Here is a 20553-nt window from a genome sequence, read left to right as displayed (position 1 = left end):
GCTGCATTTATATATATATATATATACATATATATATATATATATGAAATTTATTGTCAAATTGGTTTCCATACAACACCCAGTGATCATCCCAAAAGGTGCCCTCCTCCATGCCCATCACCCACCTCCCTCCCACCCCCCATCAACCCTTAGTTTGTTCTCAGTTTTTAAGAGTCTCTTATGCTTTGGCTCTCTCCCTCTCTAACCTCTTTTTTTTTTCCTTCCCCTCCCCCATGGTCTTCTGTTAAGTTTCTCAGGATCCACATAAGAGTGAAAACATATGGTATCTGTCTTTCTCTGTATGGCTTATTTCACTTAGCATCACACTCTCCAGTTCCATCCACGTTGCTACAAAGGGCCATATTTCATTCTTTCGCATGGCCACGTAGTACTCCATTGTGTATATAAACCACAATTTCTTTATCCATTCATCAGTTGATGGACATTTAGGTTCTTTCCGTAATTTGGCTATTGTTGAGAGTGCTGCTATAAACATTGGGGTCCAAGTGCCCCTATGCATCAGCACTCCTGTATCCCTTGGGTAAATTCCTAGCAGTGCTACTGCTGGGTCATAGGGTAGATCTATTTTTAATTTTTTGAGGAACCTCTACACTGTTTTCCAGAGTGGCTGCACCAGTTTGCATTCCCACCAAGATTGCAAGAGGGTTCCCGTTTCTCCACATCCTCTCCAGCATCTATAGTCTCCTGATTTGTTCGTTTTAGCCACTCTGACTGGCGTGAGGTGATATCTCACTGTGGTTTTGATTTGTATTTCCCTGATGAGGAGCAACGTTGAGCATCTTTTCATGTGCCTGTTGGCCACCTGGATGTTTTCTTTAGAGGAGTGTCTATTCATGTCTTCTGCTCATTTCTTCACTGGATTATTTGCTTTTCGGGTGTGGAGTTTGGTGAGCTCTTTATAGATTTTGGATACTAGCCCTTTGTCCGATATGTCATTTGCAAATATCTTTTCCCATTCCTTTGGTTGCCTTTTAGTTTTGTTGATTGTTTCCTTTGCTGTGCAGAAGCTTTTTATCTTCATGAGGTCCCAGTAGTTCATTTTTGCTTTTAATTCCCTTGACCGAGGCTGCATCTGTAAAGGGCCCATTTATTCAAGAAACTTGAGCAAATTCACACACCAGGCTTCTCTGCCCAAACCTGGCACTTCCCTCTGGTTGCAGGAGTGCGGAGTTTTCTCTGGCTTCTGACTGCTTTCCAGAAATTTGAGGAACATCTTCCCTGCCTTATAATGAAGAGCATTTTGCCTCTCTCGAGCCTCGTGTCCAGTCCAGGCTGAGTACTGTGCCCGGCCAGTCCACTGGCCTGAGAGATGATCTGGAATGTCCGGCTTTCCTTCCTGCTCACGACCACCTTAAGGGCAGAGAGGCAGGTACAAACATGCACCTTAGCAGACAGGCAGGTGCAACATGGCGTTCACTTCCTGCCTACACATGCTTTGCCCCCTTACTCCAAAACAACCTGGATCCATTTGAATAAAAAATAGACCTTTCTGCTCTCTTGCCCTTGGATGAACAGTGGCCCATCTGCCATGGACCCCGAGCTGGCCCTGTTCCTCCTCCCTGGGGCTGAGAACTGCCACAGAGACTGGGTGGAGGGCATCCAGCATTGGTGCAGATATTTCACCCTGTTCAGCAATTTAGCCTTTACTCTTTGGGTGCCACACACGAGAGATCCATCAGTTGGATTGATCGGAGCTCCTCAGAGCTCCGGGAAGGCACAAAGGCAGTCAATGTCTGCTCAAGGTTGATCCCAGGCCAGTGCCATGGCCCCCGTGGGGCTGGCAGTAGAAGATGGCAGGTGGAGGCCGCCAGTCAATTGCGGGTTAGCCCTTACCCCCTGTCCTGGGTCCCCATCTCCAGGAAGGTCGGCATCTACCCATGTTACTTCTGTCTTTCCGGCCTCATTCCATGGGTATATGACAGAATGAGATTGCACATAAAGAAATAATGAGGAAATTCGATTTCTTAAATCGCAGAGGATTGGCTCCCTGGGCAAACTTGAGGCTGACTCATATCACCTTCTACAAACACTTTCGTTTCCCCCATGCCTCCTCTACCCCTCCCCCACATCGCAAAAGACAGCTCTGCCCAGAACAGTTCCTTTTAGAAAAATTAACGTTGAAATTGAACGAGTGCTGTCCAACTTCTGATTTCTGGGTAGCTGGGGGCCAGTTTGTCCCAGAGTGCATCTGTGCGTGGCATCTGAACACGGATGAGTTAGGGGAAGTGAAAGCAGACCCAACATTGACAAATGCAACCGAGTGGGGAGTGAGGCGTTGCTCTGTCTGTGCTGGGATGTTATGCAGTTGACTAGGAGGGAATTTGTCTTTTAAAATACAAGGCAAATACATCAATGCATTCTTAAAGCAAGGTAAAAGTGTGTGGAAACCCCTCTACCCCAGACTCTGGAGGTGGCCAGGGCCCCAAGAAGGCATCAGCATTGCTATCAGCAGCTGCAGAACTGACAAGTAGGTCCTCAGCACCCAGTACCAGCACCCAGCCCACAGCCTCTCCTCCACCTGTTCCCGAGAGACGCAAGATGAACAAGCTTGAAACCAGCCAGCGCTCGGCCTCCGGGTAGGAAAAAGAAGTGACGCTCTCCTCAGAGAATGAGTTGGTAGGCGCTGCCTCTTTTTCTGATTTCTGGAAGATATTGTAGGGAACGGGCGTCATGTTTTCCTTAAACATTTTGTAGGATTCATTAGTGATACGCTCTGGGCCCGATGCTTTCTTCTTTGGAGGTCTCTTAATTATTGATTCAATTCTTTTAATAGATATAGGCCTATTCGGATGACTGTCTCTCCTTGTGTGAACTTTGGTGTTTCGTGTCCCGTAAGAAATTTGTCTGTTTCACCTTCTATCAAATTCTTCGCCGTAGAGTTTTCCCTGGTGTTGTTTGTCTGCTATCTTTGTCGTGTCTGTGGGACTAATAGTGATGAACCCCTCTTTCATGTCTGATACTACTAATTTCTGTCTTCTCTCCTTCCTTTGCTAGCCTTGTTAGAGGTTTGTCGATTTTATTGATTTTTCTAAAAAAATCAGCTTTTGACTTCATTGATTTTCTTAGCTGTTTTCTTGTTTTCAGTTTCACCGATTTCCACTCTCATTTTTGTTGTTTATTTACTGATTTATTTTGCTTGCATTAGGTTTCAATCCCTCTATTTTTCTGTAGTTTCCACAGGTGGGAGGTTAGATTATTCATTTAGATCTTTCATGTCTAATGTGTAAATTCAGTGCTATATATTTCCGTCTAAGCACTGCTTTTGCTACGTCCCACAAATTTTAATAAGCTGTGTTTTCATTTCCATCTAGCTCAAAATATTTTACAATTTCTCTTGAGATTTCTTCTTTAGCCCTAGAAGTGTGTTCTTCGATTCCAAGTATTTGGAGGACCTCCCAGCTATCTGTTATTTCTACTTTTATTTCATTGTGGTCTGAGAACATATTTTTAAATGATTTCTATCCTTTTAAATGTGTTAGGGTGTGTTTTACAGCCCAGAATATGGCATGTTTCGGTAAATATTCCATGTGAGCTTGAGGGCAATGTGCATTTTGTTGTTGTTGAATGGAATATTCCATAAATGTCAGTGACACCAGATTGATTAATGATACTGTTCAGGTTGACTATACTCTTACTGAGTTTCGGCCTGCTTGATCTGTCAGTTACTAAAATAGGGGTATTGGCGACTCCAACAATAGGAGTGGATTTGTCTGTTTCTCCTTGTAGGTCGATCAGTTTTTGTGTCCTGTACTTTGATGCCACTTTGTTACTTGCGCATTGAGAATTGCTGTGTTTTCCTAGAGAAATTGACCCCTTCACTATATAATGTTCCTATTCACCCAACAATTTTCCTTGTTCTCAAGTCTGCTTTGTCTGAAATTAATGTAGCGACTACAACTTTCCTTTGATAATGCTGTTGACAACATATCTTTCTCCACCCCTTTACTTTGAATCTGTCTTGTGTTTTTCTGCTTAAGGTGGCTTTCTCATAGACAGCATACAATTGTGTCTTTTTTTTCTTTTCGGTTTTTATCGCTCTATGGATTTCTGTCTTTTAATTGTTGCATCGAGGCCATTCACATTTAGAGTATTCATGTAGTTAGATTAATATCTACCAAATTGCGGGGCGCCTGGGTGGCGCAGTCGGTTAAGTGTCCGACTTCAGCCAGGTCACGATCTCGCGGTCCGTGAGTTCGAGCCCCGCGTCAGGCTCTGGGCTGATGGCTCAGAGCCTGGAGCCTGTTTCCGATTCTGTGTCTCCCTCTCTCTCTGCCCCTCCCCCGTTCATGCTCTGTCTCTCTCTGTCCCAAAAATAAATAAACGTTGAAAAAAAAATTTTAATATCTACCAAATTGCAACTGTTGCTACTCATTGTACTTGTCTTCGTTGCTACTTTTTCTTCCCTTTTTTTTCTTCCTTTTACAGTTTCAACTGAACACTTTATTACCCCATTTGGTCTTTTTCTCCTAGCATATGAATCATGCTTCTTTTAAAACGTTTGTAGTGGTTTCCCTAGAGGTTGTAATATATATTTGCTGCTATTCATATTGCTATTTAGTTATTTACTTACTTATTTAGACTTTGCTTAGTACCATTTATTTTTTTCATATCCATTTCTTCAAGTTATACTCTATGGCTTTGTGAGTGACACATGCATCCTATAATGGAATGTCACACACTCCTCCCTCCTGTCCTTATTAACATTGCTGTCAGTCATTTCACTTATCCATACGTTCTAATCACATGGTTGCTATTATTACTTTGAACAAGCAGCTACCTCTGAAATCAATTTAGAATAGGAAATTATTGAGAACCCCAAAAAGCTAATCTTTGTTCTTGTAAATTACATCGATCGATATTTACCATATTAGGAATGGAAACTTTGAACACTTAAATATTTATTTGTTCATGAAAAAAATAATAAGGAACTCATTACCTGCTAACATAAATGAAATGTTTCATGAGAAGTAACTGTGTTTTCTAAAATAAAGTAAATTGTAAGAAGAGTAGCAAGGCTTTATATTTTCGCAAATCTCTTTAATAACTGGCTCAGTAGAAGATGGCTGGATTCTGTTTGCTTCTGCTTTCAACCCGTTGTGATCTCACAGAAGGTGTATCCTCTGGGAGATTCTACTGTACATGTGTGACAGAATGAGAGAGAAAAAGGGTAAATAACATTTTAGTACTATTATGAAAACAGTTTTCACCTTGGTCTTACGTGAAAGGGTCTTACACAATCCCAGGGGTCCCTGGGCCATACTTTCAAAATCACTATTTTAAAATAATTTTTAAGGGGCACCTGGGTGGCTCAGTCAATTAAGCGTCCGTCTCTTGATTTCGACTCAGGTCATGATCTCACGGTTCATGAGATCGAGCCCCATGTTGGGCTCTGTGCTGACAGCACGGAGCCTGCTTGGGAGTCTCTCTCTTTCCCTCTCTCAGCCCCTCCCCTGTGCACGCTGTCTCTCTCTCAAAAAAAAAAAAAAAAATATATATATATATATATAAACTTAAAGTAATTTTTGAGATGTGCTTTTGTTTTCAAGTAAACTTTGCGGTTTTTAGACATCAGTCATTTAAGTGGTTTGAGTGCTGCCTTCCGTTTCTTTTATAACAAAACTTTGCTGGTGTTGATATCGGTTCTCTCTCTCTCTCTCTTTTTCAAATGTTTTATTTATTTATTATTATTATTATTTTTAATTTTTTTTAACGTTTATTTATTCTTGAGACAGAGAGAGACAGAACATGAACGGGGGAGGGGCAGAGAGAGAGGAAGACACCGAATCGGAAGCAGGCTCTAGGCTCTGAGCCATCAGCCCAGGGCCCGACGCGGGGCTCGAACTCACGGACCGCGAGATCGTGACCTGAGCCGAAGTCGGACGCTTAACCGACTGAGCCACCCAGGCACCCCAAATGTTTTATTTATTTTTGAGACAGAGAGAGACAGAGCGTGAGGAGGGGAGGGGCAGAGAGAGAGGGAGACCCAGAATCCGAAGCGGGCTCCAGTTTCCCAGCTGCCCGCACAGAGCCCGACGCGGGGCTCGAACTCAAAACCCGTGAGGTCATGACCCGAGCCGAAGTCGGACGCTTAACCGACTGAGCCACCCAGGCGCCCCTCTTGGTTCTCTTACTGTAGCACATCATCGAATAATTTGTCCTAGAGAGACTGCATCGGTAAGAACAGACTAGATTATTCTACCGGAACACACAATTCTGAGATCTTAGCGGGTCACTCGTCTCTGCTTCAGAGAACCCTCGCTTGGGACAGTGTGGGCTGCTGAGTGGCTGTCAGTGACAGCCACGGTAACCGAACGTTGGGTGACCACCAGAGATGGTGCAGGAGTACAATATTTTCTGAGCCCTTACGCGGCTATTCGTTTTTTATTTGAAGTGGAGTTGACACACGGTGTTACATGAGCTTCAAGCGTGCATTGTGCTGTGGTTCACTGCAGGGCACCTTGGCGAGTATCTTGTCCCCACACACGAAGAGTGTATATTTTTAGTCATTTCCTTTTACCTCTGAATCTATAGATTTGCATAACTGACATTTAAAATTTCAAATTTAGGTGTTCCCCACCCCTGCCCTTCAGGGTTTTTAGCAGCTATGTTCTGGGGAAATTCTCTCCTCATTTTACAACCATTTTAGCTAGCCTTTTTTTTTTCCTTTTATTTTAGCTCTCATTTTAAATTTCCAGGCCCACCGTCTTATTTTCTGATCTTCTCTTCATGGCATCCTGGGCGCAATATCTTCTCCCATTCGAAAGACACTGCTTGTTTTTTGGAAACTCTCTCCTGCTCCCAGCACTATTTCTATTTACGCGGGGGTAATTTTTGTTCTTTGCTCACCTTGGTTCTATTCCTTCCTGAGGTAGGTTTGCACCAGTGTGTGTGGCCTATTGTTTGATCCTACCTGAGGGCCAGGCACTGAAGAGCTAGCTTGGAAGTGTGTTTAAGGAGACAGGCTTGAAAACCTGCGGGCTCGGCTGTGGGAATCCCAGATGCCTGAGGGTGAAGGCCTCTTTCTCCGGGGGCATCTACATTTTTAAGAAGGAGCCTCTAGGGGCGCCTGGGTGGCTCAGTCGGTTGAGCATCCAACTTCGGCTCAGGTCATGATCTCATGGTTCATGAGTTCGAGCCCTACGTCGGGCTCTGGGCTGATGGCTCAGAGCCTGGAGCCTGCTTCGGATTCTGTCTCCCTCTCTCTCTCTGCCCCGTCCCCGCTCATTCTCTGTCTGTCTCTCTCCCTCAAGAATAAATAAAACATTAATTTTTTTTTTTTTTTTTAAAAAGGAAGGAGCCTCTAGTGTCTTGCCTGGATGTGGGTCAGAAAGGAGCTGGGGGTAGATCCTTTAGTGTTTTGCCTTTCAAGCAATCCTGCTGGTTCCTGCTGGCATCTCCGTTCCAGGCCCACTGTTCTCAGGGCTGCAGGACACCCTCTGGGATTGTCTTCTGAAAGCAACAGCAGTGAGGCTCACACCTTTTTTTCTCTTTCGGACTTTGGTTTCATTTTCTCATCTAATTCTCTTCCCTTATACTTCTTCCGTTACTGTCATTTTAGAGAACCTTCTAGTCTGAGGGGAGTGCAACACTTGTCCTCCGGCAACTATCTTTAACCAGAAGTTGTTGTTTTGTTTTTGTTTTTGTTTTGGAGAGAGAGAGGACGGAGAGAGCCAGGGAAGGCCAGAGGGAGAGGGAGAGAGATGCTCAGTTCGCAAGATCTTGAGATCATGACCTGAGCCACAATCAGGAGTCTGCAGCTAAACTGCTTAAGTGACTGAGCCCCCAGGGGCTTTTTTAAAGGAATTCAGTGAAGGAATGGGTTTCATCCTATTCCAATGCATCCTTATAATGGGAGGTCCCAATGACCCTCTTATAATGGGAATAAACCATCTCCCAAGTGTTTACACCTTTTAGAATTACCAAGAAGACTCCCAAGATATCATCAGCAAAGGGAGCCATTTTTCAAGTAAGAATCAGAATGACAAAGCTTTTTCAGTTTCAACATTATGGGTCACCTGGGTGGCTCAGACGGTGAAGCCTCCCATTCGGCTCCAGTCATGATCTCACGGGGTTTCGTGGGTTCGAACCCCACATGGGCCTCTGCATTCCCTGGCAGTGCTGAGCCTGCTTGGAATTCTCTCTGTCTCCCTGTCTGTCTCTCTCTCTCTCTGCCCCTCCCCCTCTCGATCTGTCTCTGTCTCTCTCAAAAATAAATAAGTAAACTTAAAGAAAAACATTAAAAAAAATTGGTTTTCCCAGGCACGGCCATAATGTTTGAAATGCAGGGGCCTTATAGGTCTCCGTGTACGGATAACACGTATGCAGGCAAGTTTAGATACAGAACGATGAGTCCTTGTTTTGAATATACACACAAGTCTCTATATTCAACAGGAGAAAAACACATATTCCTGTGACTGTTGTTAATTGAAACTGGACCATAGGGGTGGGTGTCTTTGAGCTAATTTTATGATGTGAAATGTCACTCATTCCTGCCCCTGTGGGATGGAGAACTCTGCCTCTCTTCCACCTTCCTTGAGATTTCTTCCGGTTGTCGGTAGCTAAGAAGACTTGCTGTCCCACTGCTCTCTCCACACTCAGCACCACACATCTTATTCAGGCTTCCCCAAATCCTGTAAACAGATACTATTATTACTTCTGTTCTGGCAACGGAATCTCAGAAAGTTGGCCGAGGTTAGAGCAAGTAGCAAACCAGGATTTGTTAGCAAGTAACCTGCATCCAGAGCCTACACCTGACTTTGTGAAGGTTCGCTATGGAATGGGCGAATTGAACGCGCTTTTGCAAAACTAGACCTTACCTTCCCTGTTTATAGTACCGCACGGTGGGGTCAATGAACAATCTGGAATCACCAAGAATGACCTGGCTCCGTCTGATAGAGGCAAACAGACAACAGAACACGTTAGGCAGGAGACTGTGAGGAGGAGTTTTCAGAGGTGATAACCAAGCTGTTCTTGAAAAAGAGTAGGCTTTTGCTAGGCAGAGACTATTCAACTAGTGTTTTGCTTACATAATATTATGTAGCAGAATAGCGTTGTTATGCCCAGAATTCGTGATCCCCAAAGACCACTAGGGAGCCGAGTCCGATGCAAAAGCAAAGAGGCTTTATTCGAGCTAGCTCAAGCTCAATCCCCTACCTGCACCGACGCAGCGGTGAGATACCAGGGAACGAGAGCGAGTTTCAAAAGGACAAAGGTTTTATTGGGGCCTGGGGGCAGTTGGTGAGGTAATGGCTATGGCCTCAGCCGATTGGCTGGGGAAGGGTCCTGGGGAAGGGTCCGAGTCCTGTTAGGCAGGTGAGGGGGGGTTACTCAAGGGGAGGAGGTGTGGTCAAGGTGAAGGACACAGAACAAGATGGAGTCGGCTGGCGTAGGCCCGCCCTTTCAGCGTGATTTGCGTGGTTTCATCTAAGTCTGTGATTTTAGCTATATAATATATGGTGGAATCTCAAGAAACACACCAGACAGAATAGGATAAAGGGAAAGAACCCTGGGGCAGAGGTCAAGAGACCTTTCCTGCTTTGATGCCAGATCGTATGCACTATATGCATTCTTTTAACTGCAGAAAATACTTCCTAACATAGACAAAACAAAATTAAGTTGGCTTTACACCCGTATTGGCTGACATTTCGACGTATGGCAATACTTGAGGTCTACACAGGTATAGAGGAAAAACTCTTGTGAAATCCTGGCAGGACTGTAAACTGACAAATCATTTTGAAAGAGAAGTTAGCAACCTAGAAGTTGGAAGGTATCGTACCCCAGTACTGGGCAATTCTCTTCTAGGTACAAATGCTAAAAAATTCTTGTTACATGCACATAAGGAGCTATAACCAAGGGTGTTTGCCAAAATACTACTCATAATAGCAAAAAAATTGGAATAGACCTAAACATTTACCAGTAAAGGATTGTTAGGCAAATATTGTCTCTATTTATGTAAAATATTACTGCACAGAAATGAAAATGCCCTGGTTTGACTTAAAAATATCAATGTGGACACATTTAAATAAATAATACATGGAAAAAAGGCAAATACAGGCATACCTTGTTTAAAAAAAAACTTGCTCTTCGGTGGTAGGTTCTGTGATATTCTCTTCGTTGGCTTTTTATTTTTTTTGTCTGTAAACTTTTTAAAACAAACAATCTGTATTAGTCAGGGTTCTCCAGAGAAACAGAAAAGACAAAGTGTGTGTGTGTGTGTGTGTGTGTGTGTGTGTGTGTGTAACAGAGATTTATTGTAAGGAATGAGCTCACGTGAATATAGACGCGGGCAATTCCAAATCTGCCCTGTGGGCCGGCAGACTGGAGCCCCAGCAGAGTCGATGGTGCAGTTCCCATCTGAAAGCAGTCTATTTGTGAATTCCTTCCTACAAGGAGAGGTCAGTCTTTTTGCTCTAGGTGGGCCTTCAACTGATTGTATGAGGCCCACCCACATTATGGAGGGCCTGCTTGCTCAGAGCCATCCAGTTGAAATGATCACCTCATCCCCCAACACCCTTCAAGTGAGAAGGAAAGCCTGTAAGAACAGATAAAGAAGGCCAGCCAAATGTCCCAGGCTGGATACCCCGTTTGCATGCTCTTTGCTTCTGTAATCTTGCTTACCTCTTCCATCAGCCACTGTCCCCATAGTGTCCCCCCTTTTTCCCTTGAGTCCCTGCAATCCCACCTACCTGTGCAGCTGATAGAAAGTTTCCAAGTACCTGGAATCTAGCCCAGCATAAAAGAAGGCCAGCACCGGGGCTCGGGGCTCAGCCTTTGGAGGTGACTCTGCCGGGCCAGCGCCAGTGCAAAATAAACAGTCTTTTCTGATTCCCCGAGCGCGTGTTGCTTGTCTCTTCCTGTGTGCCAAGTATTGCTGTAACACTTTTGGTGTGTTGGCCAGGAAGACGACAGCCACGCTGACCTCTTGAGCCACCGTTGTCAGTGAGCAGCGGAGAGGCCACTCATTGTGGGCCCCCGCCACGGAAAGGAAGGCGCACCGACATTGATTTCACCGGACCCCCACCATCGCCGGGCCCAGCAGTACCGGTCACTGCTGCACTCGAACGGACTCCAGGGGGAACAGAAAAGACCTGTCCCAGGACGTTGGAACAGTAAGTGTCCCCGGGGACTTCAGACCGGAATGCAGGCCCACCCCTGAGGCAGAAGGGGAGCTTAACCACCTCCAGGGCAACGTAGTCACTGAATAGAACAGAGAAGTCCTGGGTGGAAGTCTGCGATCTGTCTGAATGTGTGTGAGTGCCAATGTGTGTGAGTGCCCGTGCTTCGTGGAGCCTGAGTGGGTCCTACTCTGCGATTCTGTGATGATCTCATACGGCTCAAGGCAGAGTCAGGTCTGCAGAGGCCTGATCTGAGTCAGGGGTTTATACCCCTGCCAATGCTAAGAGGCATTCAATCCCCATGAGGGGCGTGGCCAGGCAGATGAACCGACCTCTTCCCTGTTTGTCCTGCGACACAGTTCATTGGGAGGGCCCCATCTAGGATACCAGGATGGGGAAAATTTCTCAAAATCAACTGTTTTGGAATGTATGATTAAGAATTTTAAACAGGGAGGGGCCCTGAGGGGGGCTCAGTTGGTTAAGCATCTGACTTCAGCTCAGGTCATGATCTCATGGCTTGTGAGTTCGAGCCCCGCATCGGGCTCTGTGCTTACAGTTCAGAGCCTAGAGGCTGCTTCAGATTCTGTGTCTCTCTCTCACTGTCTGCCCCTCCCTGCTCATGCTTTGTCTCTCAAAAATAAATAAACATTAAAAAAAATTTTTGAAAAAGAATTTTAAAAAGAGATGACTTTCAGGTGACTATGGGTCAAACTGACCCATGGGAAATTATGCACCCTCTGCGAATTAGAATGGTCTACCTTCTGTGTAGGCTGGCCCCCTGAGGGCACCCTAGAGGTTCCCACGGTCTGAGCTGTTTATAAGGTAATTACTGGGGACCCTAGCCATCCAGATCAATTCCCATACATTGACCAATGGCTGGAAATAGCCCAAGTCAAGCTTCTTTGGGTCCAGTTCTGCATTAATAGTAAGTGACAATGTAAGGTTTTAGTGGCGCAGGCCGGAAAGAAGACCTCACAGCAAAAAAACCCCACCGCCCCATCCTCCAAGAAAATTCAGAAGTCCTTCCTTTCAACCACCATATGCCCCCAGGACCCCATCAGTTGAGGGAGGGGAGCCTCAAGTGCCTGAAAGTTCACCCCTGTCGGTTTCGCCTCTGCCAGTGGCCAATCTGCCCCAACAGGGACATCTGAACCGGTAGGCAGATACCTTAGGTCCTCGACTCAAGGTCCAAGGCCCCCAACAGCAAGCAGATGCCATTGCAGGTGACTAGGGGGTCCCCAGAAAATAGGCTTCAATGGGACCCTACAAGAGGGGGCATCAGCATTCTATCAACCGTTCTCCACTACTGACCTCCTCAATTGGAAACACTACAGGCTGCCCTGCTCTGAAAATCTATAGGTGATGAGAGATCTAGAATCCAGATTCCAGATTCACTGCCCTGCCTGGGTTGACTGTAAGCAGCTTCTGCTCACTCTTTTCAACATGGAAGAGCACCGATGAGTCATCACCAAAGCAAAAAAAAAAAAAAAAAAATGGCTCCAGACTCAGGCACCAGATGGACAATTAGAAGTTGAAGCTTGGGCACAGGAGGCTATGCCCAAAGAGTATCCCTGCTGGGACCCAAACACAGAAGCCGGAAGGGCCAGATTAGAAAGATACCGACTCTCCTCCCTCCAAGGGGTAAAAGCAGGGGCCAAAAAGCCCACCAACATGGCAAAGGTATCTGAGGTCCTACAAAACCCAGAAGAGAGCCAGCTTACTTCTAGGAAAGATTACGTGAGGCCTTCAGAGTTTATATTCGTTCGACCCAGAAGCCCCCGAAAACCAGTGCATGGTCAATGCTGCCTTTGTGGGACAGGCCCAAAGTGACATTAGACAGAAGCTCCAAAAGTTGGAAGGATTTGCTGGAAAAGAATGCTACTGAACTGATGGAAATCGCCAACAAAGTTTTTGTAAATTGGGACTGAGCTGCCGGAAAGGAGGCAGACTGAAGAATGAAACAAAAGGCAGTTCTCCCGGCCGCAGCCTTGGCAAGACCACCGCATCTGGAATGGACCCCACCCACGAGGCATTCAAGAACAAAAACGAAGGGTGCCCCCGGGATGGGATCAATGTGCCTGCTACAAAGAATTTGGACGCTGGAAAAATGAATGCCCCGGTGGCCAAAAGGGAAAACCAAAAACTTCCACTCCACTCAGCTGCTACCAACCAGAACCACCCAAGGCTGACCTGATCAGACAGGCAGGAATGGACTCTGATTAGGAGAGACCAGGCTCTATTCGACTGGGCCCCCATGAGCCCATGGTGAAAATGAAGGTAGGCGGCCAGAAAATAGACTTCATGGTTGACACTGGGGTTGAACACTCTGTGATGACACACAGGTAGCACCTCTGTCGGCCTGAGAAGTCACCATCGTAGGAGCTACTGGGATGCAAACCCGAAGGCCATTTTGTGGTCCTGACGATGCTGGCTGAGGGGTCACCAAGTAGTGCATGAATTCTTGTATTTACCCAACTGCTTGGTCTCACTGTTAGGTAGAGATTTCCTAGCCAAGCTGGGAGCAGAAATACTTTCACTTCACATGAAAAGACACAACTGTGCCTAAATGAAAAGGCCCAACCCACGATTTTATCCTTGACGATATCATAGGAAGAAGAATGGAGGTTACGTATTTCTCCTCCCAGTGAGCCAACCGTGGCCCCCGAGGTAGAAGCTGAGTTCCCTTCAGTTTGGGCAGAAGAGAACCTCCCTGGTCTGGCAAAAAACCACCCCCCAATATTAATTGACCTAAAGCCTGGGACCCAACCTGTCAAAATATGCCAATATATGGCCCCATGGGAGGCACACCTGGGGACCCAGACACACTTAAACAGGCTACTCAAATGGAGATTTCTTTTTTTTTTTTTAATTTTTTTTCAACTTTTTAATTTTATTTTTGGGACAGAGAGAGACAGAGCATGAACGGGGGAGGGGCAGAGAGAGAGGGAGACACAGAATCGGAAACAGGCTCCAGGCTCCGAGCCATCAGCCCAGAGCCTGACGCGGGGCTCGAACTCACGGACCGCGAGATCGTGACCTAGCTGAAGTCGGACGCTTAACCGACTGCGCCACCCAGGCGCCCCACAAATGGAGATTTCTAAAAGGATGCCAGTCCCCACGGAATACTCCCCTGATGCCTGTGAAAAAACCTGGGACAAATGATTACCACCCTGTACAGGACCCAAGAGCCATTAATGAAGCAGTCATAATGCTACATTCAGTGTTTCCTAACCCATACACTCTACCAGGACTCATACCCTCTGAGGAAGGATAGTTCACAGGTCGAGATTTAAAGGACACCTTCTTCTGTCTCCAGCTAGAGCCTAATAGACAACCCCTATTTGTCTTTGAGTGGGAAAACCCTGCCACAGAAACAAAGGAACAATTCGCTTGGACCAGACTGCCTCAAGGATTCAAAAATCCACCAACCTTGCTCAGTGGGGCCTGGCATCTGACTTAGCCAGGTTTCCAGGACAGGACCTAGTATGTGTCCTCCTCCAATATGTGGATGATTTCTTGCTAGCCAGTCCCACGCAGACCCAATGCTGGGAGGGAACCAGGGCCCTACTCAAGCCACTACCAGAGGTGGGATGCTGGATGTCAATGAAAAAGGCACAGATTTGCCAACAGGAAGTTAAATATTTGGGCTTCAAACTTACCCAAGGCAAATGGATGCTGGGAGCCAAAAGGACACAGGCAGTCTGTGCCATTCCAGTTCCCACTACCTGCCGGCACGTCTGAGAGTTTCTGGGAGCAGCAGGATTCTGTCGGATATGGATGCCAGGGTTCTCAGAGTTGGCCAGACCTCTATACGAGACACTAAAGGGGGAAGAAAGGGGATCCCTTTTCTGGGGCCCTAATCAAGAAAAGGTGTTCACAGACATAAAAATGAAATTCACAGAGGCACTAGCCTTGGGACTCCCAGATGTATCACGAGATTTCAACCTGTTCATGCATGAAAACAATGCGGGTGGCCCTGGGGGTTCTAACCCAGGAATTGGAACCTGGCAGAGACCAGTGGCATACCTTTCAAAACAGATTGACTCAGTTGCAGCGGGATGGCCACCTGTTTGAGGGCACTGGCAGCCACCACACTTTCAATCAAGGAAGCAGACAAACTCACATTGGGGCAAAACCTAAACATTGAGGTTCCCCATTCAGTTATTACCCTGACGGATGCCAGGGGGAAACACTGGTTAACTCATGTTTGGATGACACAATATCAGGGACTACTATGTGAAAACCCATGAGTAAGATTGGAAGTCATAATAACCCTAAATCTTGCCACTTCCTGGCCCACAGCAGCGGGGATCCCCAGAGCATGATTGCCTAGAGGTACTTGATGAGGACCATTCTAGTCAACCTGACCTATCAGACAGGCCCTTACGAAACTCTGACCTCATCCTATACACAGACAGCAGCAGCTTCATGAGTGAAGGCAAAAGATATGCTGGCTATGCAGTAGTCTCTGATTTTGGGTTCACAGAAGCAAAGGTCCTTCCACAAGAAAGATCAGCCCAAACATCAGAACTGTGGGCCCTAATGAGAGCACTAGAACTCAGTAAAGACAAATGACCAACATATACACTGACTCACTCTGTGCCTTCACCACTCTACACGTACATGGGGCTCTATACAAGGAGAGAGGACTTTTGGTAGCAAGAGGAAGAGAAATAAAAAATCAGGAAAGAATCCTAAAACTATTAAGAGCAGTCTGGGAACAAAGGGAGGTAGTAGTCATCTACTGCAAGGGACACCAAAGAGGAAAGGACTCAGTGTCAGAAGGTAACCGATGGGCAGATGCCGCAGCTAAACAAGCAGCAGAAAGACAAACAACGCCCTCAAAAATCATGCTGGTCCAGGAACTGCCAACTTCCCCAAGGCACACAATACAAGAAACAAAATGGGCACAACAGGAAAAAGGAAGCCAGACAAAAGAAGGATGGTGGATACTTCCAGATCAAAGAGTCTATACCAGAGCAGCTAGCCCACCAAGTGGTTCTCCAACAGCGTGAGCTCACCCACCTGGGAAAAACTGCCCTTGAAAGCTTATTACAATGTACTTGCTCAGCTCCCATCCCTCTGTGCCTCCATCTCTCAATGCTTCCTCTTCAGCACTCAAAATAACACCAAACAAGCCCCTACTGGGCCCACGGGAATCCGACACTATGGTCAGGCACCCTTTGAAGATTTGGAGGTAGACTTTACCAAAATAAGACCCAGTGGAGGATACAAATTTCTTCTGGTACAGGTATGGAATGTCATTAACCATAGGCTCAGACAATGTCCCAGCTTTCGTGGCCAAGGTGGTGCAACAAGCAGCCCAAACCCTAGGTATCCAATGGAGCTTACATGCAGCCTACTGGCTCCAGAGTTCAGGGAAAGTGGGCCATCTGAACTGGACCCTTAAATCACAGTTTAAGTAAATCATGGCAAAACTATGTCAGGAAATTAACTTGCCCTGAGCAGATATACTACCCCTAGCTCTTTTCCTAGCATGTTGTATACCCCAGACAAAAACAGGATTCTCCCTATTCGAGATCCTATATGGAAAGCCCCCTTCACTAGTCAAATTCAAGGGCGACCTGACAGAGCTAGGGAATTTAGAAATACAAAAACAAGTACAAGGATTAAGGGAAACTATATTTGAGATACATAGATGGGTGACAGACAGGATTACCCATTTCCCTAGGAGTAACTGGACACCCTCGCAAACCTGGGGATCAGGTTTGGATAAAAGATTGGAAAAGGAGACCAGTCAAACCTACCTGGAAGGGACCCAATTTAGTTGTGCTAACCGTGCCCACAGCCATCAAGGTTGTAGGACTAACCGCCTGGATCCACCATTCTTGAGTAAAGGCAGCCCATCTGTCACCTGACAACCACTTTGAATGCTAACCAGAACAATCCTCTACAGATCATTCTTAAGAAGACAGCGGATAATCAGCAGCCAGCAGCCAACACCTGAGAACTTTCTGTAACCAGAAGCTTGAGGAAATCACCAAGCGACTTAAATGAACTACAGCAAATCGTTGTCTCTCGAATTTCATTGTCATTCCCTACCTATTTCTCTTTCCATACTGGTTGTTATACTCTTTGCTGTGGGGCTTACCCAAGTTAGTCCCTCAGATTGGCACCTCAGTCACAAACCTTGTTAGCCTTCCTCTACTTACTAGTGTCAGGATGCCTTATTCTCCTTAGATGTATACGTATGTATATATGTGTGTGTACGTATGTATATGTATATGATCTGAGTTGTGATTGATGTCCTTCTCTGTATGTTTGTTTTCTGCCTTTATACCCCCAGGGTGGAATCACTCCCACTGATGCTGAATCAGCCTTGTCTCCTATCCCCATTGTGTATATTCCCGTTCCTAACATTCTCAAAAGGGATCTTTCCATCTTACCAACCGTGTTCTTGTTCCACTTACTACTGCCCCTCTTGGAACTTTCCTCCCTGACTGGAGGGATATGTCAAAGCATCTTCTGCTGTCTTTTGCCTCCAGGAGGGACAGCCTTATGTTACAGGCCCAGATTGCCCTGACTGTTACCCTGCTCTCCCTCCCTCTGCTCGTATTCCCTCCCCTGTTGCTCCTCCCCCTGTTCCTACTCCCCCTCTTGCTCCTCCGGGCCTAAAGGATGAGATAATACTACCACCATGTCCCTGTGCCACTGTTTACCCCCACATGCCAGGAAGATGTTATGATGCCAGGAGGATTACTCCCTGTAACAGAAACAGGAGAACTTACTGGATGGGAAAATTAAAAATGAGACGCTACTGGGGGCTGCCTGATCCGACCTGCCCTGATATCCCCCATGACTGTTGGGTCACCTCTGACCCAACCTATTGGCCTCTACCAACACTTGAATCGGGCAGACCAGTTGCTTTAGATCCCCACCTGGACCAGATGTTGAGTGCAACCCATTGCCCCCTCAATGATACCAATCCCAGCCTGGCCAGAGCCTGCTGGCTCTGCTTGTCCACAGGACCCCCTCTTTACGCAGCTACTCTGATAACACAGGCAACTATAAATGTTACCTTGTTAGCTAAAGACCCAGACCCCCACATGGTGAGACCTGTACTAACTGGAGTGGAACTGTCCCAGACAGCTCCCAGGTGCCTGAGAAACAAAATGGGAACAGAGCCAGTTGGCAATCTGACCATCGGCCAGTGCAACCAGACTCTTGACAGTCAAGAACATAGTCATCTTCCTACAACCCAACACTGGTGTTGTCCCCTCTCAGGGCTTTTCTTTGTATGTAGGACAGATGCCTACCTGTGTCTACCAGCCATTTAGATGGGCATCTGTACCCTGGCCTTCCTTACTCCTCAGATAAGCATTGTTCTCAACAGTCAGTCTCTTATAGTGCCCTTGGCAGTGTATACTCAATCAAAAAGAGCCATTCAAGTAATCCCCCTGATGGTTGCTTTTCTTGAGTGACTGCTACATGCCAGACACAGAGAGTACAGTGGTGAAGAAAATACACATGACCCGTGTCCTCATGAAACTTACAATTAGTGGGGGTGACAGATGTTAACCAAGTAACCCCACAATAATTGCTCAGCCAGGACCTGAATTTGTTGAAACATAGGATTTGAATCTCTACTTTTTTGGGGGAGTGGGGGGGGAAGGCATGAAGTATATGCTTTTGTAAGAAAGGAGGAAGCATCTCTGTTACTTGTAGACATGTTCAAAGATTAAGAGATTTTCTTTGTCTTAGAAAATTTGTCACTTGGTGCAGTTGTGTGCCAACTGACTTCTCCAGACAAACAGTGGAGATGTCACAAGAGAAGCCCAGGAAATACCCAAGGCTTGGGGAGGGGAAGCTTGTGAAAGCCACCGAGCATGAGCAAAACAGTGGACTGACAGAATGGTGTGGCTGAAAATACCACCTGGGAGGGAATGTTTGGAAGCTAATTCTGAGAAGGGAAGTTGGTTGGGGATTTTTGAGGGTCCAACGCCCAGTGCCAAGAGATTTGAAGTTTATTATTTGGGAAGTAAAGAGGTAGTGAAGGATTTTTAAGCAGAGAAAAAGTAGAAGAAGTCAATATAAAGAATGGGATGTGCTGATTTGTGAAAACCGTATCTTGTTGAAAATAAAAGCGATCGCATTTCCATGCTATGATGTATCCAAGTCAGAAAAAGGAATAAAGGAAGTCAAATACCTGGTCATAAATTTGAAGTTAGCGTTGTATGTGTAACCAGGATGGCCCCAGATCATGGTTATGAAGGAATGGCAGTTACTGTTACTACTCACATCACAGGGGCTCAAATCCTCTCCATGCACTGTGGGGATCCCCTTCCCTGGGCCTCAGCACCCACATCACGTGTGTTAGCTTTTGGGGCTCCCTGTGCTGAGGCTCACGGCAGCACTGTCCACCTGCCCCCAGGGAGGTCCACTACTGGCATCTCCTAGACCCTGGTGTTCAAGGGACCTGCAGGTCAGTAGCCCAAAGCCAAGAAACTGGTAGGAGGGCTGTACGATGTGCAGAGAAACACCTGTGCTTGGGCCCCCCTCTGTGTTCCCAAGACCTCTGACTCACACAGCATTTGCCCCCATGTCCTCCTTCAGACAAGAATATGGCAGCTGTACCAGTAGGTGACCCAGGAAGTTTGCCTGGACAAGGAGTCAACATGTCCTGGGGATGGCAGAAGCATCTGTTGTTCCAATAAAACCTTTCTACCTTCACCCCCACCCTACTGCCCCGACCCTGCAGTGGGTATTGCCTCCAGGAGGTGTGCTCTGGAGAGCTGTCTTTCTTGGCCAGCATCTTTCTCTATTTCTTGGACTTTTTCCCTCATGTTTTGTCAGTCTTCCTTTTCCATCTGTCTTTGCTGAGGTACCTTGAAATGCAGCTGCGAAGCAGAGGTGCCCTGAGCTGGTTTTCTGCATTTCGTGTGATCACTTTCTGGGTCACGGATACAGCTGTGATATTCACTTTCTGTTGTGCCTTTCAAACAATATGCACTTTTTGTTCATGCCTTACAGAGTGTCTTGTTGTTACCTGTATCTCTCCCCACCCATCCCACCCCAGGAAAATGCTAGTTCCTCTTCACTGTTGTGTTTCTTTGTAACCAGCTCATCTTCTTTCCCTGATCTAAGATCCCCTTCCTCCCTCCCTTCTTCCCTTCCCTTTCCTTCATTTACTCTTTCTTTCTTTCTTTCTTTCTTTCTTTCTTTCTTTCTTCCTTTCTTTCTTTCTCTTTCTCTCTCTCTGTCTCTTTATTTGTCTCTTTCTCTCTCTCTTTCTTCTCCCATTTCTTTGCTTTGTTGTTTCTTTTCTTTAAAACCTCCATCCTTTCTTTTTTTATATAGGTCTATTTCTCTATAAACTACTTTTCTCTGGCTGAAATGCCTCTGCTTCTTCTCTCTTCCTAGTTGCACGTAAAACTTACAAAACACATTCCATATATAT

At 46.1% G+C, this 20553-nt stretch overlaps 1 protein-coding gene across 18 annotated transcripts in view; it reads left to right on the top strand.

The window, feature by feature from the left end:
• Positions 1-20553, top strand: part of LOC121014459 (nuclear body protein SP140) — a 67267-nt gene that overhangs the window by 4209 nt on the left and 42505 nt on the right. For 11 of the 18 annotated variants that reach the window (XR_005783227.1, XM_040450747.1, XM_040450759.1 and 8 more), the window contains exon 3: positions 10919-11129. The exons of 2 other annotated variants lie outside the window; for them this stretch is intronic. Coding sequence is in view for 13 of the 16 variants with exons in the window: in XM_040450747.1 (XP_040306681.1) it covers position 11129 (1 nt within the window). In the remaining 3 variants the exon portion in view is untranslated. Of the gene's footprint in view, positions 1-2151; positions 2489-2527; positions 2638-10918; positions 11130-20553 lie in introns of those variants that run through there. 5 more of the 18 variants (XM_040450751.1, XM_040450752.1, XM_040450749.1 and 2 more) reach the window with 5 other exon arrangements.

Source organism: Herpailurus yagouaroundi, unplaced genomic scaffold (assembly GCF_014898765.1).
Source record: "Herpailurus yagouaroundi ecotype Mexico unplaced genomic scaffold, PumYag 202, whole genome shotgun sequence".
Lineage (NCBI taxonomy): Eukaryota > Metazoa > Chordata > Mammalia > Carnivora > Felidae > Herpailurus > Herpailurus yagouaroundi.
Note: the sequence above shows the minus strand (reverse complement) of the source record. Positions and strands in the feature narration are given on the sequence as shown.